Raw genomic sequence first — 24,071 nt, 5'->3', positions numbered from 1 at the left:
CTCTGTAGTTTGCAGCACGCTAGCTCTCTAGTTGAGGCGCGCGAGCTCAGTAGTTGTGGTGCACGGGCTTAGTTGCCCCGCGGCATGCGGGATCTTAGTCCCCTGACCAGGGATCAAACCTGTGCCCCCTGCATTGTAAGGTGGATTCTTTACCACTGGACCACCAGGGAAGTCCCCTGGACTTACTTCTTGAGAGTAAAGAGCTCTTGAGAGTAAAGAGCTTATCTTGTTCGTTGTTTTTCCCTCAGTATTAAAACCGGCACGAAGTGGATCCTCATCCGTGTGTAAAAAACATAAGGCATGAGAGCTTTCTTCAGATCTCTCAAGGGCTGTCAAGTGTTTACAAATGTCTGGGGAGCAGAACTAAGTCCAAAGAGTAGAATTTACAAGAAAATGGACATTTGTTCCATATGGAACTGTCAATGCACCTAAGGGAGGGGAGATTCATTAGTAACAGTAACAGTGGCCCATTATGGCACGATGACTCACTTGGTTTGTCCACTCTTCTCTCTCTAGCCAAGAATTCCTGTAGTAGACAGTTTTATGGAAAAAGAGTCCCACACACAGATGCCTAGAGGGACCAGGCAGACATGTAAACTAATGAGGCAGTCTAGCCATCAGATAATTGGGAATGGTGGGGACTGCATGGAAATGAAGTGCATGCCCTGTCTAAATGGCTAGCTGCTCCTCAGCTCCAGCCAACAGCTGTTGTGCAAGAATGTACGTTCAGTACTGCCAGGCCTTTCAGCTTTTCAAGGGAAAGCAGAAATCCAGATTCTTATGAAAAATTTCCCAGTTAGAAAAACAGTATGTGGGTCAAGAAAGCATCACTGTGCCTATGTTTTCCTCTAAGAGTTTTATAGTGTCTGGGCTTACATTTAGGTCTTTAATCCATTTTGAGTTTATTCTTGTGTATGGTGTTAGGGAGTGTTCTAATTTCATTCTTTTACATGTAGCTGTCCAGTTTTCCCAGCACCACTTATTGAAGAGGCAAAATACTCTATGACATAAATCACAGCAAGATCCTTTTTGACTCACCTCCTAGATAAATGGAAATAAAAACAAAAATAAACAAATAGGACCTAATGAAACTTAAAAGCTTTTGCACAGCAAAGGAAACTACAAACAAGACGAAAAGACAGCCCTCAGAATGGGAGAAAATATTTGCAAACAAATCAATGGACAAAGGATTAATCTCCAATATATATAAACAGCTCATGCAGCTCAATAGTAAAAGAACAAACAGCCCAATCCAAAAATGGGCAGATGACCTAAATAGATATTTGTCCCAAGAAGACATACAGATGGCCAAGAAGCACATGAAAAGCTGCTCAACATCATTAATTATTAGAGAAACGCAAATCAAAACTACAATGAGGTATCACCTCACACCTGTTAGAATGGGCATCATCAGAAAATCTACAAACAATAAATACTAGAGAGGGTGTGGAAAAAAGGGAACCCTCTTGCACTGTTGGTGGGAATGTAAATTGATACAGCCAGTATGGAGAACAGTATGGAGGTTCCTTAAAAAACTAAAAATAGAACTACCATATGACCCAGTAATCCATTACTGGGCATATACCCTGAGAAAACCATAATTCAAAAAGACACATGTACCCCAATGTTCATTGCAGCTCTATTTACAATAGGCAGAACATGGAAGCAACCTAAGTGTCCATTGACAGATGAATGGATAAAGAAGATGTGGCACATATATACAATGGAATATTACTCAGCCATAAAAAGAAACGAAATTGAGTTATTTGTAGTGAGGTGGATGGACCTACAGTCTGTCATACAGAGTGAAGTAAGTCAGAAAGAGAAAAATAAATACTGTATGCTAACACATATATATGGAATCTAAAAAAAAAATAAAATGGTTCTGAAGAACCTAGGGGCAGGACAGGAATAAAGATGCAGATGCAGAGAATAGACTTGAGGACACGGGGAGGGGGAAGGGTAAGCTGGGACGAAGTGAGAGAGTGGCATGGACAAATATACACTACCAAATGTAAAATAGATAGCTAGTGGGAAGCAGCTGCATAGCACGGGGAGATAACTTGGTGCTTTGTGACCACCTAGAGGGGTGGCATAGGGAGGGTGGGCGGGAGACACAAGAGGGAGGAGATATGGGGATATATGTATATGTATAGCTGATTCACTTTGTTATAAAGCAGAAACTAACACACCATTGTAAAGCAGTTATACTCCAATAAAGATGTTAAAAAAAAAAAAAAAAGAAAGCATCACTGTGGTTGGGTATGGACCACGGGTTGTGAGTTTGCAACCTTTGTGTGACATGTGTAGCAGAGGATGTTAAAGCCTCAGATGTGAGGACAGCCTCCTCAAGAGGCTGCCCCCCATTCTGGTCAGTTTGCCCCCTTCAGCCCATCAACAGGCTCTGCCTGTTCTCTGCTTGGGCCTTTGGCCATCCTGTCCTCACAGCAAGGAAGCTCTGTAGCTCAGGCGCTTCTCCTGTGACACTTCCCACTACAGCTCTTCCCTCACCAAACCCTGTCTTCTTGGTGCGCCTCTAGCATTTACAGCCCCTGGATATCTGCTGTGGTTGGTCACTCTCCAGTGGTCTCATAGGCTGTCTTATTTGTTTAACTGAGCTGTAAGTTCCTCATAGCAAGGGCTTCTATTTCACAGGTCTTTCCTGTCATTTGGAGCATAGAGTGGGGCACACGGCCAGGCCTCACTAAGAGCTATTTGGTTGACTGTCGTTGGATGGTCATCTTACTCAGTGCTTCTGGCATCACTCTTAGTAGAAGATGAGGTAATAAAGGGGAGGCTACCAGCTCTTGAGTGCAGAATGTAAAATTAAATCAGTGAAAAAATTAAATCAGTGGGGCTCTTTCAGAGATTGAATGAGCATGTCCTCCATCTACTGCTGAACTGGTGCTCTCAGAGCTTTTATGAGGAAAATGGTGCCCAGTGTGTTTCTTCTGTCACAGGCTTTTTCTCATCCTTTCCCACTAAAGATATAACAAGATAACCAATTATTTGTGCCCTGGTTTAGATTCCTTGATTAGAGATGGCCTCTGATCATAAGCTACATAGCCATCTTTTTATGGTAGAAGTAAGTAGGCACAATTTTGCTACAACAGTTGTCTAAAAGAAGAAAAAACTTCTATTTTAACTGGTTATGATGATCTATTTTCTATTCCTTCCCTTTTATTTGAAACACATTTTGGTTGTTTTAGAACTCTCTTTTCTCCCACATCTGTGAAACAAAATACAGGATAAACGATTCTCAGTCGTCTGTGACATTGGGCATTAGGTATACTTTGGACACTGGAGTTTACCAGTTATCTCCAAACCTTTTTTTAGGAAATTTCCCCCACTTTTTGGTGAAGGTGCTAGTAAGCAATAACTGCCAAATTAGTAGGTCTTCCTCATATTCCCTATTGTTGATTTTTCTGTGTTTTGGTGCAGTTTTGTACAAAGACTAGGAACTGAACCATTCTTTCAATAAACATTTATTGAGACCCTCCTGTGGTGCCAGACCCTATTTTAGCTGCTAAAGATACAAAAGTGAAGAGATTAGACAAGGCCCTTGCTCTCCTGAAGCTGAACTTCTAGTGGTGAGAGATAACCACAGACCATTGAACAAATGAACACACAAGAAAATTGGATGGTGTTTGGGAGAATAAATAAAATAGTTTTGGGAGAATAAAACAGGATGGAAAGAACGTGTATGTGAGGGAGTTACTCTATACTGGAGTTGAGGGCAAGTCTTCTTGAAGCTGTGACAGCTGAGACTTGAATGACAAGGAGGGGCCATCTAGGTCAAGATGGGGGGGGGGGAGAGCATTCCAGGCTAACAAAACAGCTGTGGCAGTGGGCCTCAGGCAGGAGCCTGTGTGGTGTACTGGAGGTTCAGCAAGGAAGTCAGAGGGAAAGGAAAGTTTAGAGCTAGCAAATAAATAATTATTCAAGTGAATTTATTGTACAGCTGTTGCAGTTTAAGTGTTTATGGCTGTGATCATTGAGATCTCAGAATCTCTGTCATGACTTTACAATTAGATTCAGAGATTACCTAAGATTCATGGACGAGAAAGTCATTGTTTCAAAATCCATGTGATATATCCTGCTTTGAAGCCTCAGATTTCCCATGGATGGGATAGGACACTAGCAGTATTTTAGGAAAATGGCACCTGGTGTTATTTATTTATTTATTTTTGGTTGCGTTGGGTTTTCATTGCTGTGCTCGGGCTTCCTCTTGTTGCGGTGAACAGGTTTCTTATTGCAGTGGCTTCTCTTTGTTGTGGAGCATGGACTCTAGGCGTGCGTGCTTCAGTAGTTGTGGCACACAGACTTAGTAGTTGTGGCTCATGGGTTCAGTAGTTGTGGCTCGTGGGCTCTAGAGTGCAGGCTCAGTAGTTGTGGCGCACGGGCTTAGTTGCTTCACGGCATGTGGGATCTTCCCGTACCAGGGCTCGAACCTGTGTCCCCTGCATTGGCAGGCGCATTCTTAACCACTGCGCCACCAGGGAAGTCCTGGTGTTATATTCTTAAACTGAATTTGCTTTGGAAGTAGTCATGCAGCAATGAGCATTCATGCACTAATAAACAATTCCTTTATCCTTTAATATAATAATTGCTGTCAAGGATTATAAGAGTTTATAGAGAGATGGAGCATCCATTTTAAAGTTAACTGGATAGGGAAGAAAGCTTTGTCCATAGACAAAGTTTCAGATTTTCTTGGACTTTTTGGTATCTGCACAACAGAGACCTGTTGAGTTGCCAGCATATAACAGGCCAGAACCCTGGATCCAGAGAGCATTTGTGATGACCAGACAACACAGAACTGGTTTCCCTCCTAAAGGGTGGTCTCCAAATTTGTTGTAGCCTTTGTCAAGATTTTTATATCACAATTGAAAACAGATGCCCTTTCTGCCCTTTCCTTTGTCGCCTGAGTTAACTACCGTTCAGTGGGTGTGAGCAATGGCAATCTCTCACACATCTTCAGAACGCCCAGGAAGAGTCCTCATTAGACGTTTCTCTCCTGAAGTCTTGCTGTGAAACACTCTGCAACAGAGAGTAGCCACAGGAGGTGCCAGGTTTGTGAGGTTCTGGTAATCTTCTCAGTGTGTTCTGAATGTTTCTTGTCACAAATCAAAACACTAGTCCTAAGGTTTAATATGAAAAAACACATCTCTCTGAACAGTTTCTATTTGAGAATATTTAATCCTAAAGGAAAATATTTAATCTTAAAGGACTATGTAATCCTGAGGAAAACCAAAGCATACTGTTGCTTATGGACTATACTGAATTTTATTACAGGATGTGGCCCTAAAATATTCTTGTATTTTATATATATGACATTGACAATCCAGAGTATCAAAAATCACTGTAAATTCTTGATGAAAAGAGACTTATTAGACATAAGACTGAATATAATGTGTGGACTTTGCTTGGATTCTGCTGTAAATTGACTGAAATTTAAACTGGGAAAATTTAAATATGGACTGAATATGAGACTATATTAAGGAATCATTGGTAATTTTGTTAGATGTGATAATGATATGGAGGTTATGTAAGAAAATATCCTTATTTTATAGAGTTGCACACTGAAATATGTAGGGAGCAAATGTCACATCTATAATTTATTTTAAAACACCAGCAAAATATCAATTGAAGCAAATATGGCAAAAAGTGATTAACTGTTCAGTCTAGGTGATGGGCTTGTGGAATTTGCTATTGTACCTTCTCTACTGTCCTGTATATTTGAGAAATTTTATAATTCAAAGTTTAAAAAAAGTCTTTGCAAACTGGGACATAGCACAGTGGTTTGTCAGCTAAATAGCACTATTTTGTGATCTTAGTGGATGTCACTTTATCGTGCCCTTTTGTGCTGCAGCCATAAATATCAGTGGACCTGGAAACTAGATGATTTTTTCATAAATGGGACATTACAGTAGAAATGAACCAATACTCTCTTTTTATACCCCCCCACCCCGCCCCCATGCTCTGATTTTGTAACTTGGCCCATGATTAGGGGAGGTGACGTAGTTCAAAAGTAAAACTGAAACATATGGAATCCTAAAGCTAGAATTTTAAACATTTTGTTTCAACCTCAATTTTTAGAAAGAACAATTTTAAACTACAGTTACCAAAGTCATTTTACTTCCTTTCAAAATGTGTATTCTATAACCTGGATTATATTAACATGTATAAAATTATAAAATTATTGGCACTGTCTCATGGTTTCACAGAGCATAAAGTTTAAATGGAACCTTCAGAAAGAGGTAAAATTTTGACAGGGAGAGAAAGGGCAAGAAACTATTTCTGTATGGATTAATGAGTACACCCAGGAGCAGGGAGTGTTTGGGTAACTACACATAGGCCATTTTGGCTGAAGGGAAGAGATCCTATTGGGACCGAGCTTGTTGCGTGCAGGAATTTGGATTGTAGTAAACACTGGGGAAGCAGGAAATGTTCTGGGTAGTAACATGAGTCAAGCTGTTGTGTTAGGAGCTCAATCCGATGGCACCAACCTCAAGGTAGGTTGCAGGAATGAGAGATTAAGACAGGAATATAAGTTTGGAGATCACTGCAGGATAGTTCAAGTAGGAAAGGGAATAATAGTGTAAATTTGGGTAATGACAGTGGGACTAGAAGGGAGGGATGATTACAAGACACATTGTGAAAGAAGAAACGATTAGAATTGATGACTAAATTTAAGTCCTGTTTGAACTAGAATAGGATGATTCACATGAACTTGTATCATTTCATTGATGCAAGTTGTTAACCGTGAGTTTAATATATCTTATATGACTCAGTTGAGAAACCTTGAAAGAAAAATTTAATTCTTTATTAACTTGTAGGAAAGTTAGCCCCACCCTTATAATTACTAAACTTTTACACAAATGCTAAGAATGTCTATTCCCCTCCTCTAACCTTGGCTGCCTTTTTATCCATCTCCAAGAGTTAGGAGGGTGGTGCTGTGGAGGGGAAAAAAATGTAACCTGAAACTTTAATATAATTTATTGGTTCATAAGTGGAAAGTAAAAGCACTTCTGAAAAAGTAGTAATAGTCTAGGGGAGAGGAACCTGTAGGCAGACCCTGGAGGAGAGAGTCATGTAGAAAAGTCTACCTTGAAAGTTTTAGTGTCCTTCGGTGGGGGAAGAGAGCCAGCTCCAGGCAGCTCTGCAAGGAGGAAGCTGGGGAAAAAATCCTAGTACCACCTTAAGAGTGGTCCTATGACCACCCTTGTCGAATGGATCGGAAAAAATCCTTCTGGTTCATTCGACAAGAGTGGTGCCAATATATGGGATTGCTGAGAGCAGGTTTGTAATGACTGTCGCCCCTCGGAATGACATTTGTCCTCAAGGTAGCACGTAGCCTATAAATGCAGTGGCTATAACTGTAAGTAGCAAAATAATCCCGATGTTTCATGTTTCTAGAAAGGCACAGGATCCATAATATAGGCCACACCCTATGTGAATGTAAAGGCAGATAAAGAATATGGAAGCTCTGTTTGCATGTATACATTGAGTGATTCATCCATAATTAACGTCTCGACAGATGTGTGCTGCCATGAGAAAGCAGTTGCTGTGTCTGGTGTGTAGTGTATTGCTAGGAATAAGCCTGTTAGGATTTGTAGGATCAAGCAAATGCCTGGTAGAGAGCCAAAATTTCATCATGATGAAATGTTTGACGGGGTTGAGAGGTTAATAAATGCATTGCTGATGATTTCCATTAGCGGGTGTGTTTTTTTGATGTTGGTCATTGGTGTTCTTATAGTTGAATGACAACGATGATTGTTCATGTCATTAGTCATGCTTAGAGTCCATGTGTGAATGATGATGACACATTGTATTTAAGTGTTATTCTTGTGATCAGTTTTGTGGGGATTTCTTCAAAACCTTCACCTATTTATGGGGTTTTGGGTTGATTGTGAGTGGTGGTGTTGGGTGTAGGATTGTGTTGAATTTTGCTGGTTCATTTTTAGGTTTGATAGTGTCTTTGATTTATTTAGGGGGGATATTAGTTGTGTTTGGCTATACAACGGCTATGGCCACTGAGCAGTATCCTGAGGTTTGGGTTTCTAATCAGATTGTTTTGGGGGCATTTCTTTCAGGGTTGATAATAGAGTTTTTGATGGTATTATATATTTTAAAGGATGAGGAGGTGGAAGTTGTTCATTGGGTTGGGAGACCGAGTGACTCTGGTGACTCTGGCTTTTTTAGTGAGGAGGCTATGGGGATTACGGGGTTATGTAGCTATGGTACCTGGTTGGTGATTGTTACTGGCTGGTCGCTGTTTATTGGTGTTGTGGTTATTATGAAGATCACTCGTGGTAATTAAATAAAAGCGTGCTAAGGGTGAGAGTAATAAGGAATGATAGGAAGTATAGTTTGATAAGGCCTTTTTGGCTTGAGATTAGCGTGGAGAACTTTAGTTGAATGAGGGGTGTGGTTTTTGGTAAAATGTTTTCTAGTCAGATTAAGTCCAAGAAGGAGGATGCTGATTTTTGGCTATTGATAGGTTTAGATAAGGAGGCAGACGATGCATGATGGTGGGGAAATATCCTAAGAGACTAGAGAATTTAAGGGTATTTGAGGGGTAAATAAATTTTAAGTTTTGTGTGTTAAGGTTAATTTCAAGTGCCAATACAAAGCCCAGGATGGTTACTGCAAGGGCAGTTAGTTTTAGGTGTAGGGGTACAGTTATTGGGGGAACTGTTGTTGGGGGGATGTTGTTGGAGATAATGAATCTGGCAAAGACACTTCCAATTAACAGGTGTTTGATGGAGTTAATTAGGAAGGGGTTGTTTTCACTGATGGAGGTTAAGGGAGAGAAGCGAGGTTGTCCTAGTAGTGCGAAGAAGATAATGTGGGTACTATAGACAGGGAGGGAGGTGGCAATTAGAGTTATTAATAGGGCTCAGGCATTGGTATAAGATGTGTTAGTGGCTTCAATGATCAGGTCTTTACAATAGAAGCCGGTGAGGAAAGGCATTCCTGTCAGTGCCAGACATCCGATAATAAGGGCTGTTGTGGTGAAGGGTAAGGGCTTGAATAGGCCCCCTATTTTTCGAATTATCTTGTTCGTCATTCAGGCTGTGACTAATGGACCCAGAGCATGTGAATAGTATGGCCTTAAAAAAAGCATGTGTGCAGATACGTGTAAGAATGCTAGACAGGGTTGGTTGATGCGATTGGCTTGAAGTGGAGAAAGCGACAATTTTTTTAATGTCGTTTTGGGTGACAGCGCATATTGCTGTGAATAGGGTGGCAAGGGCTCCTAATCATAGCGCTATTGCTTGAATATGTTTGTTGTTTTCTGTTAAAGGGTAAAATTGAATAAGTAGGAAGACTCCTGCACAACTATTGTGCCTGAGTGGAGTAAGGCTGATATGGGGGTGGGGCCCTCTATTGCTGAGGGGAGTCAGGGGTGAAGTCCAAATTAGGCTGATTTTCTGGCTGTGGCTAGTACGAGTCCTATAAGGGGGAGGTTTGAGGGATTTAAGTCAAGTATAAAAATCTGTTGCAGGTCTCATGTGTTTGAGTTAAACAGGAATCATGCTATTGATATAATGAACTGTGTTTGCGCCTGCTCGCGCATATCACCACCCAGTGAGCAGGAAGGACATAATTCCCTCCCATCTCTTGCTGATCTTCTCCCTTTCCCCAATCTAGAGGCAAGGGAACCCACTGGTGTAATCCATCCAGGTCAGCCTTCTGGGGCAGGCAGCGGGTAGAGGAGAGCAGAGAGTACAACTGGGGATGCAAACAGAAGGCAATGGTCACAGTTATCCTTTTTCCAAAATACAGCAATATGAGGGGAATTCTTGGAGGAAGTTCTTCATAGAATCATAAAATGTTAGCGCAGGAAGGATCCTGAGAAATAATTTTCAGCCTCATTTTGGAGCTCTATAGAAGTAGCAACTTGGGTACAGCGAGTTGTCACACAGATGAGAACAAATGACAGACCTTTAGATTCTCAGCCCAGGCTCTTTCCAGCAAGCCAGGTTGCTTAGCTTCCATTTATTTTCCAAATTTTTCCCAGACCCACTGCACCAGCTCAGCCACTGTTCAGCACAGTTGAAAATGAATGGTAAGGAGGTCTCAGTTGTTATTCAAGGGAATACATAAGCACTATAGACACAGCCGTTGCAGTAGGACATGTTTCTGTAACTGAAGTTAGAGTCATTGTAGATAATCTGTAAAGTACAGAAATATGTCAAGGAGAAAATAAAATCATCCACAATGTACCACAGAGAGATGATGACTGTTAACATTTTGGTGCCTTCTTATAATTTTTAAAAATTAAAATGTATACACATACACATAGTTTTATATCTTGCTTTTTCACTTAATAATGAACAATTTTCCATGTGTTAAATTATCTTAGGATCTGTGTTTTAGTAGCAATATTTGTAATAGAGGTAGCATAATTTTAAAAATATTTTCTGTTATTAGACATTTGAATTGATTATTTTCTGCTATGATAATGCTACGCTATATACACATATATAAATAATTGTGCTTTTTTACACACACACATATATAAGTAACTGTGCTTAGCTATAGGGAACATTTTAATAAATAAAATTGCTAGCATAAGCATTTTTAGTGGTTCTTTCTGGTGGATCACAGTGGAAAGAACATGGCTCTGGGGTCAGACGTCCTGACGTGTTCTGCTTCTGCCACTTTCAGATATGTGAACTTAAAGTAAAATGGACTTGAAAAGAGACCAGTTTAGACTATAAAGAATTCTTTCAGTGAAAGAAAGACCTATTTAAAGTCTAAGGTACTGATAATAAAGACAGAAATGGACGTTCTCAATAACTGTATTTTTCTTTTCACTGAATTGTTCAGTAACTATTTCTTTTTTAAAAAATTTTCCTTCCTTCCTTCCTCCCTCCCTCCCTCCCTCCCTCCCTTACTTTCGTTCTTTCTTTTTGGCCAGTAACTATCGCTAACCTTGTTCACCATCCCCTTCCTTCCTAAGTGCTCACCTTCAAACTCTACCAGCGGGCAAAGCACGTGTATAGCGAGGCTGCAAGAGTGCTCCAGTTTAAGAAGATATGTGAAGAAGCACCTGACAACACGGTCCAGCTGCTGGGGGAGTTAATGAACCAGAGTCACGTGAGCTGCCGGGACATGTACGAGTGTAGCTGCCCTGAGCTGGACCAGCTGGTGGACATCTGTCGGTGAGGCTGAAAGAGCAGTGTGGCAGGGGCTGCAGGATGCTGCCCAAGGAAATTGTTTAAATTAATGGGAAAAAAGCAGCATTTTTGTAATCTTCTAAGTGAAGGAAGATCCCTTCCCACTTCCTATAAGAGGGGTGGTCTGTGACATAGAGCTAGACTTGTTCCCTCCTAAAAATCTGTAGGATGAAAGATTGGAGACTTGACTCCATGGCTTTACGAAGCTCCAGGTTTGGAGTCAGTTCTTCACAACATCATAAAAAAGACTTTTCTGTCTTTGGATGATTAAGTGTTTCAGGGAGATTTGCTCAGACACAGACCCTGTCGTTACTTTCTTCTCATGATATTTTAAGCAGTGTTTCCCACTACACTGCAGCTCTACCAGCATCTCCTGTTTGGTGTCCTAAGTTTAATACTTTTATTCAAAAGAGGGGAGAAAAAGGAAAGAGGACCTCAAGCCTGATAGAAATGTATTTTCAGGGGAGAGGTTGCCGAAGGAATTGCTCAGAGAGTCAGCATTTCCTGTCTTCCAGGTTTAGGTTAGGCAATTTGGGAAAAGGACTGAAGAAAGTCCAGTTTATGAATGGTCGGTTGAGACAGAAATGTAAAGAGGGAAACTCTTTCACAAAGCCTGAGAACAACTTCCTTATAATTGCTAGAGAATGGATAAAAGAGTAAAATGGTTCCTTTACCCAGAAGGCGCTCACTGACCTTGGAGAACAGAAAGGGAAATTGGGAGAACTCTCAAATGGTTAGATGTTATTTCCACTGTGAGAAAATCATACAAAACTGCCTGCAATTAGCAATGAAAATATAATTAACCACTTGGCACCTGTGGCTTGCCTCACTCATTGCCACATTCCCGGCCCGAAAAGTTTAAACCAAGTAGCTCCAGTGATCACAAATGGCATATGTAAACCAGCTTGTGGAGAGACTTGAACATAGCATTGATGAGAATCACTCTGCTGACGTCAGTGTTTGCTCACTAATTGCCAAAAAGCCTTCCAGAGCTTGTTTCATTTTAAGTGCTGTTTTCTGAAAATAGCAAGGGCCCAGTGAATGGAAGGGACAGATATTGTTCAGTTCTAGAAATAAGAGGAAGTGGAATGATTTGTGCAGAAACTAGGAAGAAGCATCGTTGCTAAGAAGATAGTGGGGTAGTTTGAATCCCACCTGAAAAGCAGCGGAGGGGCATTTGCCAGCCTCCTGGAATTCTCGAATGAACTTGCTTGTTCTGGGATGGTCAACCAGCTCTTGTCTTTCTGAAGCTTACATTCTCATGGGTAAAGAGGGAAATGACAAAAATAAAGTGAGTGGTAGTGATAAGTGTTATGGAAAGAAAATGGAAGGGATGGAGAGCACTAGGGGTGTGCACTAGTACTTTATATTGAGTGGCTGATGATATCGAGTGGCTGAAGAAGGCCTCTCTGAGGAGAGGATATTTGAGCAAAGACCTGAAGGAAGTGAAGTAACGAGAACAGCAAGTAGAGAGGTCTTGACGTAGGTACATGGCTGTCACATGTGAGGAACAGCAGGAGGACCAGTGTGCTTGGAGGGCAGTTCAGGAAGGAGAGAGTAGTAGTTGATGAAGTAAGAGAGGTAGTGGGGAGTCATACCCCTGGGCCTTGTCAGCCATTGGAAGCACTCTGACTTTGAGTAGAAGATGGCAGTGGAAGTGTGAAATGATTCTAGGTCAGATATGCCTTGAAGGAAGAGTAAAGACAATTCACTCTGTATGGGTGAAAGGGAGGAACCAAGATGACTCCCGGGTTTTTGGCCTGAGAAAATTTCCTTGTTTCCGAAGGCCGGGCTTCACATTTCTGGGTCAGAATTATCTTCTAGTACCATAAGATATGAAAGCAGGAAGAGGCCTTAGAGATCAAGAGACCACTAAGAGGTTAAGAGATTTGAACAAGGTAACCTAATGCGTCAGTGGGAAAGCCTAGCTCCCGATCCAGTGTTTTTTGCCTCACCTGTTTCTCTCTCCTTGGGTCATACTGAGATGTGATTGTATTTTAATGTGGGTCATTTTTTACCTATTTTCCTTTTCCAGCTTTAAAGCTTTAATGCTGGAGACTTTGGTTGTCACAGGGTGTAATATTTGAACATGGAGCAAAGCCACATTGAGCAGGGAAGGTGGTGTGTGGAGAAGGATGAAAACTGGGCTGGAAGTTAGGAAGGTTGAGTTCTAGCTCTGCCTCTTTTCATTCTGAGCTCTGTGACTTTGGACTGTTGCCTTGCTTTGTTATCTCCAGTGTGTTTTTCTGTTCTAGCAGTCTATAGGTCTATATATTTTTTTTAAATGTGGTTCTAGTGAAAGATTTAGTGGCTGTGTCTTAAAAGGGTTTGGAAGAACACACCTTTTGTTTTTTTTCATTTATTTGTTTATTTGCCTTTTCTTAATGGAAGCTAAAGTGTCTCTGTTTAGCCCATTTTCATTTGCTGTATTGCTTTTCTGAGGAAAATTCAGTTGTGTCTAGCATAAGGAGCTCATTCCCTTTTTTATGTTTTTTTTGTCTGGAATTGCTAAGTATCAAAATTAATTTCTACTTATTCCATAACCATATAAGGAACAAGTTTCCCATGTTGAAAGATTATCTTTTGGCATGTTGGAAATATTAGCCAGAATAGTTGTCTGGTCCTTAAGTTTCTTTATATAATTCTTTCTTTGCTGTCACTGTGACCAGTAGGTAATATTCTCCAAATACTCCAGTTGGTTGCCAGTTACTAAAAGGTCCTGAGTGGTAGAGCAACCTCAGAGGAGGACAGCCCAGGAGAATTAAGTAGATATAGTCATTGATGCCATTCCTTCCTCAGTCAGCAAATACTTTTCAGTAGGCTATTTGTGTCCCATGGGAAATTGGAGTCTAAACTCCATTTTCAAAAGGTCTGGCACTTTCTTTTGTGTGGATGTATGGGGAAAAAAAGGAGGAATGCAGAAGAATGCAAGATAGTGGTAAAACAGAATGGTTAAAAACTGGGGAGAGAAAGACAGTAGGAGAGTAGTAAATGGTAAATGCGGGGAGAGGTTTAAATGAAAAATGGCAACACTTTTAAGCCCTAGTTCCTTCTGAAGCTTTATGACTATCTCAGTGGGCCAGGCACGTGGTGGAGGGGAAGGATGCTGGCAAGGCCTGGTGTGGGCCACTGTGCCATAAACTCAACCTCTGGTAGAGTGTTGTTTTGCATAAGAATCACCACCAGGTCCACACTTCCCTGTCCCCTTAAAGAAAAGTTAACACCAGTGGGCAAGTTGTGACTAAGACTGGGCAGCCTGAGAAGTTTGGTTGCCTTGGGTAGACCAGAGGAGGGAGGAGGGAAGCTGAAGAGGCTTCAAGGAGGAGCACCACCAAAGACGCTCTTCATTTTTTTATAAATTTATTTATTTAGGCTGCATTGGGTCTTCGTTGCTGAATGTGGGCTTTCTCTAGTTGCAGCGAGCAGGGGCTACTCTTTGTTGCGGAGCATGGGCTCTAGGCGTGTGGGCTTCAGTAGTTGTGTCACACAGGCTCAGTAGTTGTGGCTCGTGGGCTCAGTAGTTGTGGCTCATGGGCTCTAGAGCACAGGCTCAGTAGTTGTGGCGCACGGGCTTAGTTGCTCTGCGGCATGTGGGATCTTCCCAGACCAGGGCTTGTACCCGTGTCCCCTGCATTGGCAGGTGGATTGTTAACCACTGAGCCATCAGGGAAGTCCCCAAAGACCCTCTTTAGATCACGCTCCCTGGCCCACTTGTGGCACTTCAAATTCCTTTAGTTTTTCTGAAGGCCTGCTTGGAAACTGTTTGCTTGAGAAAACAACTGATTGATTGAGTGAATGAAGGATTAGATGCCTAGAATACTCAGGGCTCTATCTACAAATCTTAATGTGGTCTGAGCTAGACCATATTCAAAAGGCGTCTCTAGGTAGCTTGTCTACAGGACAACGTATAGGAAGCTACTTTATGACCCAAGTAGAGAGAAGGGGGGAAAAAGCATAGAAGAGATCACCAATGCTTGCATTTTTTCAGCTGAGCCTTTCGTTGCTCTTCAAGAGAAAATCAGTTTAGAATCCAAAGAAAGGGCCAGGGAGGGAGAAGGAAACTATACTTACACAGTTAGACTGCTTTTTTTATTTTTTAATTAAAGTTAGAAAATCTCAATTATGTGAAATAAAGTTTAATAATGAAGGAACTAGATGAAGCTTGCCCAGTTATAAAATACTTCTTTTAAATGAACTAAATGTAAATTTTAAGAAATGGCTAAATTTTAAAGTAGGATTTACTGAGGAACACAAAACAATTTTGAAACCAAGTCAATTATATGTGAAACAGCTCATTCTTTATCAGTTTCCCTGGTTATACTTAAGAAAAAATACTTAATGGCCTTTATCTTCGTTTTGACACTTGATGGAATTAAGAGAGGACTCATTGCTGCGTTATTGCCCAAGCTATTAAGAAAGATAAATGACAAATTTTAATAGACCAACAAAGGTTACCAAAGTTAATTTGCTGTCTTCCTCAGAAGTCTTCCCACAGTTTTATTCCATGGCTGGCCATGCTGCTCGGCCTCTTGCAGTCATTCTCCTGAGCAGGTCGGAATGGGGAAGAATGAAGTGCAAATCCACATGTGTGTGCTCTTCTCCTCATGCTCTTATGGGCTAATCTGACACTCTGTCAAGAAAAAGGGAGTGAGCTATTTCAGCTGCCTTAGGGGCCCGCTGGTCTTTGGGCTTCTGTCTTCTATTTATTGTCCCCCCTGCCCCTCCCCCCAGTATGTATGCCATTTGCTGGAACCAAACCAACTGGTCTTCAATGACATTTGTGGCTTTAATTTCTAAAATAGACATGCAGTTATATTTTCTTATACTTTCTCATTCGAACAGTATTTGAAGCCTGTGGTTTCTTGAATCTAAAGCAATCTGAAAGTGTTTCTAATCTGGTTGTTAAAATCATAGAAATTGTTCTGGAAGCTGTTTTCCTGAGATTCTAATTGAAAAATTCTAGGCTTAGAGCAGAAGCTAGAAGTCTTTCCAGAAAAAGAGTACATTACTGACTGCATATATATATATATGCTTTCAAAAGTGTTTTATATTACTCAATATATTTGTCTTTAAAATTTAGCCATTTCTTACAATTTACATTTTGTTCATTTAAGAGTTATTTTATAACTGGGCAAGCATCATCATTTTCCTTTATTATTTTACTTTGTTTCACATAATTGAAGTTTTTAACATTAATTTAATTAAAAATAAACAGTATACATTTTCATATTTTAAAACAAATATAATGATCCAGTAGCCACTTATTAGAATGTACGAAATGCCTGGAATTATGCTGGCCTGAAATTAGAGAGATAGATAATAACCTGTCCCTAAATTCAAGATTTTCTGAAATAATTTTATATCCATTTGTATAATATATCAATATTTATCTTGAAATAAATAAAACTGAATTAAAATACAAGGCACAATTCCTTGCTTTCCCTCTTTGCGATTTGTGGCAGAGTTGGGTCTTACTAGATCTCTCCCCCCTCCCCCCTCAACACCACCTTTGATCTGTGCCTTACCTTAGTAAGTGCTTTATGGTCAACTCAGTTCATTTAAAAGCAGGAAATTTTACTCAGGCTATACTTAGGTGCCTGGAAAGTTGGTTATAGGAATACACCTTTCAGTGATAAAAAGGATCAAAGGGAACATTCCTTATAATCTCCATCTCTTGTCTGCTCTAGCCTTTGTTTTGTAAATCATGCTTTATAAGGCTGAGGCTGCTTTTGTTGTTTTGACCAACCCTTCCAGGTTATTCCCAATCAAGTGACCACAATCATCAAAGTGATATTTGGGATTTTAGGGGTTCGGTTTTCATAACTTTTGTCTTGCCTCTCTGATGTGCAATAGCTCAGGAGCTGTATTTTTAATGCCTTACTGTTCTCCTAGGAAAAAAATGCAAATGTGAAAAGTTCACTAAACACTCTTAGCTCACCTATTTTTCTTTCTTATTGGCTTCCTAACTTCTGGCTCTCTCTCGCAATTTCTGTGGCACGTACCAAAGGGCATATTAAGCACCAGTGGGGCACACTGCAGTCAGGATCTTTCTGCCTTTGTGAGTGTGTATAGCTGGGCAGGCTGCTGACCAGCTGCTGGGGGAGCCCCCGATTTGTGATCACAAGTGCCACTTACTCAGGGGCAGAGGACTATTTATAATAGCACTTATTGTTCTCTATTGGGGAAATTTGAGCCCTGATGATTTCAGACCATGTGGTTGATGCAGTCCAGTTCATTTTCATTTGTAGCAGGCAGGGTGGTGACATAACAGCTCTGGAGACTTAAAAGTGAATAATATATTTACCTAGAAGGATTTCTAGTGTCTGCGCTCAGGAAACTGGCAGGATAGTCAGGAAACTAGGCCTCCTGGCACAATTCCTATGGGTTTTGCAGCCAGTTAGAAACACTTTGAGTTTGCTTTAGGTTCAATTTTGAAACCACAGTTTTCAAAAACAGTACAAATGAGAAAGTGTAAGAAAATATGCCTAGAAGTTCATTGAAGACCATAAGAGACCTGGTTGACTTGAGTCCAGAAAAATGGCATAGTTTGGGTCTTAGAAAATCAAGTAAGAGGGCATCCTGTTCTTCTCTAAACCATACCATGTTAGCTTTGATGCCCAGATTTTAGTGTCTTTCAGAGATACTTCAGTGACACCTCCGTTTTTCTCAGCATTTTCCACAAGAAGAGATAGTTTGACATGGCTGCATGACAGTTTTTTGTTTTTTTGCTTTTTTTAAATTGTACCAAATTACAAACTAGCCCCTTGCCAGCCTAGGAACTCAGGATAATCCTAGAATCCCAGGGTCAGAGAAACTTTTCAGCCTGGACCATGGGAGTTTGGGCTAGTTCAGCTACTGGGCCATAAGCTGAATGTTTGAAGGGCAGGAAGAGATGAGTAATCTTTTATTTGTTTGCAAGCATTTTTGTTTTCTTCCTTAAACATCTATTTTCATATGAAAAACATATTTTATTGAATAAAACAGATGATGAAAAAAAATCAATAGAGAAAATCATTGGGGGGAAAATGAATTACTGATGTGCAGTAATTCTGATGTCGCAGAGTAGCGGTAATATTCTACTGATATTTTCCAGGAAATAAAGTACCTCATTTAGATGGAAAAAAGGGACAAAATTGTGCTAAATTAATTATGGAGTTTTAAATCTGCTATTAATTTGGAGTAAATTTTATTAGGAAGAATTGGAAGTACATGTTAACTTTTTTTTTTTAATTTTATTTTTTTACACTGCAGGTTCTTCTTAGTCATCAATTTTATACACATCAGTGTATACATGTCAATCCCAATCTCCCAATTCAGCACACCACCCTACCACCCCCCCTGCCACTTTCCACCTTGGTGTCCATACATTTGTTCTCTGCATCTGTGTCTCAGCTTCTGCCCTGCAAACCAGTTCATCTGTATCATCTTTCTAGGTTCCACATATATGCGTTAATATACGATATTTGTTTTTCTCTTTCTGACTTACTTCACTCTGTATGACAGTCTCTAGATCCATCCACGTCTCTACAAATGACCCAATTTCGTTTCTTTATGGCTAATATTCCATTGTATATATGTACCACATCTTCTTTATCCATTCGTCTATCCATGGGCATTTAGGTTGCTTCCATGTCCTGGCTATTGTAAATAGTGCTGCAGTGAACATTGGGGTGCATGTGTCTTTTTGAATTATGGTTTTCTCAGGGTATATGCCCAGTAGTGGGATTGCTGGGTCATATGGTAATTCTATTTTTAGTTTTTTAAGGAACCTCCATACTGTTCTCCATAGTAGCTGTATCAATTTACATTCCCACCAGCAGTGCAACAGGTTTCCCTTTTCTCCACACCCTCTCCAGCACTGTTGTTTGTAGATTTCCTGATGATGCCCATTCTAACTGGTGTGAGGCGATACCTCATTGTAGTTTTTTGATTTGCATTTCTCTAATAATTAGTGATGTCGAGCAGCTTTTCATGTGCTTCTTGGCCATCTGTATGTCTTTTTTGGAGAAATGTCTATTTAGGTCTTCTGCCCATTTTTGGATTGGGTTGTTTGTTTTTTTAATATTGAGCTGCATGAGCTGTTTATATATTTTGGAGATTAACCCTTCTTCCGTTGATTCATTTGCAAATATTTTCTCCCATTCTGAGGGTTGTCTTTTTGTCTTGTTTATGGTTTCCTTTGCTGCACAAAAGCTTTTAAGTTTCATTAGGTCCCATTTGTTTATTTTTGTTTTTATTTCCATTACTGTAGGAGGTGGATCAAAAAAGATCTTGCTCTGATTTATGTCAGAGTGTTCTTCCTATGTTTTCCTCTAGTAGTTTTATAGTGTCCAGTCTTACATTTAGTTCTCTAATCCATTTTGAGTTTATTTTTGTGTATGGTGTTGAGGGAGTGTTCTAATTTCATCCTTTTACATGTAGCTGTCCAGTTCTCCTAGCACCACTTACTGAAGAGACTGTCTTTTCTCCGTTGTATATCCTTGCCTCCTTTGTCATAGATTAGTTGACCATAGGTGCGTGGGTTTATCTCTGGGCTTTCTATCTTGTTACATTGATCTATATTTCTGTTTTTGGGCCAGTACCATACGGTCTTGATTACTGTAGCTTCATAGTATAGTCTGAAGACTGGGAGCCTGATTCCTTCAGCTCCGTATTTTTCCCTCAAGACCACTTTGGCTGTTCGGGGTCTTTTGTGTCTCCATAGAAATTTTAAGATTTTTTTGTTCTAGTTCTGTAAAACATGCCATTTGTAATTTGATAGGGATTGCATTGAATCTGTAGATTGCTTTGGGTAGTATAGTCATTTTCACAATATTGATTCATCCAATCCAAGAACACTCTATATCTCTACATCTGTTTGTTTCATCTTTAATTTCTTTCATCAGTGTCTTAAGTTTTCTGCATACAGGCCTTTTGTCTCCCTAGGTAGGTTTATTCCTAGGTGTTTTATTCTTTTTTGTTGCAGTGGTTAATGGGAGTGTTTCCTTCATTTCTCTTTCAGATTTTTCATCATTAGTCTATAGGAATGCAAAAGATTTCATCATTAGTCTATAGGAATGCATTAATTTTGTATCCCGCAAATTTACCAAATTCATTGATTAGCTCTAGTAGTTTTCTGGTTACATCTTTAGGATTCTCTATGTATAATATCATGTCATCTGCAAACAGTGACAGTTTTACTTCTTCTTTTCCAATTTGTATTGCTTTTATTTCTTTTTCTTCTCTGATTGCCGTGGATAGGACTTCCAAAACTATGTTGAATAATAGTGGCGAGAGTGGACATCCTTGTCTTGTTCCTGGTCTTAGAGGAAATGCTTTCAGTTTTCACCATTGAGAATGATGTTTGCTGTGGGTCTGTCGTATATGGCCTTTATTATGTCGAGGTAGGTTCCTTCTGCCCACTTTCTGGAGAGTTTTTATCATAAATGGGTGTTGAATTTTGTCAAAAGCTTTTTCTGCATCTATTGAGATGATCATATGGGTTTTATTCCTCAATTTGTTAATATGGTTTATCACATTGATTGATTTACGTATATTGAAGAATCCTTGCATCCCTGGGATAAATCCCACTTGATCATGGTGTATGATCCTTTTAATGTGTTGTTGGATTCTGTTTGCTAGTATTTTGTTGAGGATTTTTGCATCTATATTCATCAGTGATATTGGTCTGTAATTTTCTATTTTTGTAGTATCTTTGTCTGGTTTTGGTATCAGGGTGATGGTGGCCTCATAGAATGAGTTTGGGAGTGTTCCTTCCTCTGCAATTTTTTGGAAGAGTTTGAGAAGGATGGGTGTTAGCTCGTCTCTAAATGTTTGATAGAATTCACCTGTGAACACATCTGGTCCTGGACTTTTGTTTGTTGGAAGATTTTTAATCACAGTTACAATTTCATTACTTGTGATTGGTCTGTTCATATTTTCTGTTTCTTCCTGGTTCAGTCTTGGAAGTTTATACCTTTCTAAGAATTTGTCTATTTCTTCCAGGTTGTCCATTTTATTGGCCTAGAGTTGCTTGCAGTAGTCTCTTAGGATTCTTTGTATTTCTGCAGTGTCTGTTGTAACTTCTCCTTTTTCATTTCTAATTTTAATGATTTGAGTCCTCTCCCTCTTTTTCTTGATGAGTCTGGCTATGGTTTATCAATTTTGTTTATCTTCTCAAAGAACCAGCCTTTAGTTTTATTGATCTTTGCTATTGTCTTGTTTCTATTTCATTTATTTCTGCTCTGATCTTTATGATTTCTTTCCTTCTAGTAACTTTGGGTTTTGTTTGTTCTTTTTTCTCTAGTTCTCTTAGGTGTAAGGTTAGATTGTTTGAGATGTTTCTTCTTCTTTTTTTTTTTTTTTGTGGTACGCGGGCCTGTCACTCTTGTGGCCTCTCCTGTTGCGGAGCACAGGCTCTGGACGTGCAGGATCAGCGGCCATGGCTCACGGGGCCCAGCTGCTCCGCAGTATGTGGGATCTTCCCGGACCTGGGCACGAACCCATGTCCCCTGCGTCGGCAGGCGGACTCTCAAACACTGCGCCACCAGGGAAGCCCTGTTTGTTGTTTCTTGAAGTAGGACTGTATAGCTATAAACTTCCCTCTTAGAACTGCTTTTGCTGCATCCCATAGGTTTTGGATTGTCGTGTTTTCACTGTCATTTGTCTCTAGGTATTTTTTGATTTTCTCTTTGATTTCTTCAGTGATCTCTTGGTTATTTAGTAACGTATTGTTTAGCCTCTGTGTGTTTGTGTTTTTCACATTTTTTTCCCCAGTAATTGATTTCTAATCTCATAGTGTTGTGGTCAGAAAAGATACTTGATATGACTTCAATTTTCTTAAATTTACTGAGGCTTGATTTGTGACTTAAGATGTGATCTGTCCTGGAGAATGTTCTGTGCGCACTTGAGAAAAAAGTGTAATCTGCTGTTTCTGGATGGAATGTCCTATAAATATCAATTAAATCTATCTGGTCTATTGTGTCATCTAAAGCTTGTGTTTCCTTATTAATTTTCTGTTTGGATGATCAGTCCATTGGTGTAAGTGAGGTGTTAATATCCCCCACTATTACTGTGTTACTGTCAATTTCCTCTTTTATAGCTGTTAGCAGTTGCCTTGTATGTTGAGGTGCTCCTATGTTGGGTGCATATATATTTATTATTAATTGTTATATCTTCTTCTTGGATTGATCCCTTGATCATTATGTAGTGTCCTTTCTTGTCTCTTGTAACATTCTTTAAAGTCTATTTTATCTGATATGAGTATTGCTACTTCAGCTTTCTTTTGATTGCCATTTGCATGGATTATCTTTTTCCATCCCCTCACTTTCAGTCTGTATGTGTCCCTAGGTCTGAAGTGGGTCTCTTGTAGACAGCATATATATGGATCATGGTTTTGTATCCATTCAGCAAGCCTGCGTCTTTTGGTTGGAGCATTTAATCCATTCACGTTTAAGGTAATTATTGATATGTCTGTTCCTATTACCATTTTCTTAATTGTTTTGGGTTTGTTTTTGTAGGTCCTTTTCCTGTGTTTCCCACTTACAGAAGTTCCTTATCAATTGTTGTAGAGCTGGTATGGTGGTTCTGAATTCTCTTAGCTTTTGCTTGTTTGTAAAGCTTTTGATTTCTCCATCGAATATGAATGAGATCCTTGCTGGGTAATCTTTTTTGTAGGTTCTTCCCTTTCATCACTTTAATTATATCATGTCACTCCCTTCTGGCTTGTAGTTTCTGCTGATAAATCGGTTGTTAACCTTATGGGTGTTCCCTTGTATGTTATTTGTTGTTTTTCCCTTGCTGCTTTCAGTAATTTTTCTTTGTCTTTAATTTTTGCTAATTTGATTACTATGTATCTTGGCATGCTTCTCCTTGGCTTTATCCTGTATAGGACTCTCTGTGCTACCTGGACTTGGGTGGCTATTTCCTTTCCCAAGTTAGCGAAGTTTTCGACTATAATCTCTTCAGATATTTTCTCGGGTCCTTTGTCTCTCTCTTCTCCTTCTGGGACCCCTATAATGCGAATGTTTTTGTGTTTAATGTTGTCCCAGAGGTCTCTTAGGCTGTCTTTATTTCTTTTCATTCTTTTTCCTTTATTCTGTTCCACAGCAGTGAATTTCACCATTCCGTCTTCCAGGTCACTTATCTGTTCTTCTGCCTCAGTTATTCTGCTATTAATTCCTTCTAGTGTACTTTTCATTTTAGTTATTGTATTGTTCATCTCTGTTTGGTTGTTCTCTAATTCTTCTAGGTCTTTGTTAAACACTTCTTGCATCTTCTAGATCTTTGCCTCCATTCTTTTTCCGAGGTCCTGGATCATCTTCACTATCATTATTCTGAATTCTTTTTCTGGAAGGTTGCCTATCTATCTCCACTTCATTTAGTTAAACAACTAACTGGGGTTTTATCTTGTTCCTTCATCTGCTACATAGCCCTCTGCCTTTTCATCTTGTCTGTCTTTCTGTGAATGTGGTTTTTGTTCCACAGGCTGCAGGATTATAGTTCTTCTTGCTTCTGCTGTCTGCCCTCTGGTGGATGTGGCTATCTAAGAGGCTTGCGCACGTTTCCTGATGGGAGGGACTGGTGGTGGGTAGAGCTGGCTGTTGCTCTGGGGAAGAGCTCAGTAAAACTTTAATCTGCTTGTCTGCTGATGGGTGGGGCTGGGTTTTCTCCCTGTTGGTTGTTTGGCCTGAGGCGACCCAACAGTGGAGCCTACCCGGGCTCTTTGGTGGGGCTAATGGTGGACCCTGGGAGGGCTCACACCAAGGAGTACTTCCCAGAACTTATGCTGCCAGTGTCCTTGTCCTCATGGTGAGACACAGCCACCCCCCACCTCTGCAGGAGACCCTCCAACACTAGCAGGTAGGTCTGATTCAGTCTCCTATGGGGTCACTACTCCTTCCCCTG

The 24,071-nt window shown here is 40.1% G+C and overlaps 1 protein-coding gene across 12 annotated transcripts in view; it reads left to right on the top strand.

Moving 5' to 3' along the window:
* GALK2 (galactokinase 2) overlaps positions 1 to 24,071 on the top strand; it is a 142,698-nt gene that overhangs the window by 111,615 nt on the left and 7,012 nt on the right. For 11 of the 12 annotated variants that reach the window (XM_089907254.1, XM_089907255.1, XM_089907256.1 and 8 more), the window contains one exon: positions 10,970 to 11,171. In XM_089907254.1, coding sequence (XP_089763380.1) covers positions 10,970 to 11,171 — 202 coding nt within the window. Of the gene's footprint in view, positions 1 to 10,969; positions 11,172 to 18,437; positions 24,027 to 24,071 lie in introns of all 12 variants that reach the window. The other variant, XR_016392104.1, reaches the window with a different exon arrangement.

The sequence above is a fragment of the Delphinapterus leucas genome, chromosome 2, assembly GCF_059928025.1.
Source record: "Delphinapterus leucas isolate spDelLeu-1000000601 "Yukka" chromosome 2, BTC_Dleu_Yukka2, whole genome shotgun sequence".
NCBI classification, from domain to species: domain Eukaryota; kingdom Metazoa; phylum Chordata; class Mammalia; order Artiodactyla; family Monodontidae; genus Delphinapterus; species Delphinapterus leucas.
Note: the sequence above shows the minus strand (reverse complement) of the source record. Positions and strands in the feature narration are given on the sequence as shown.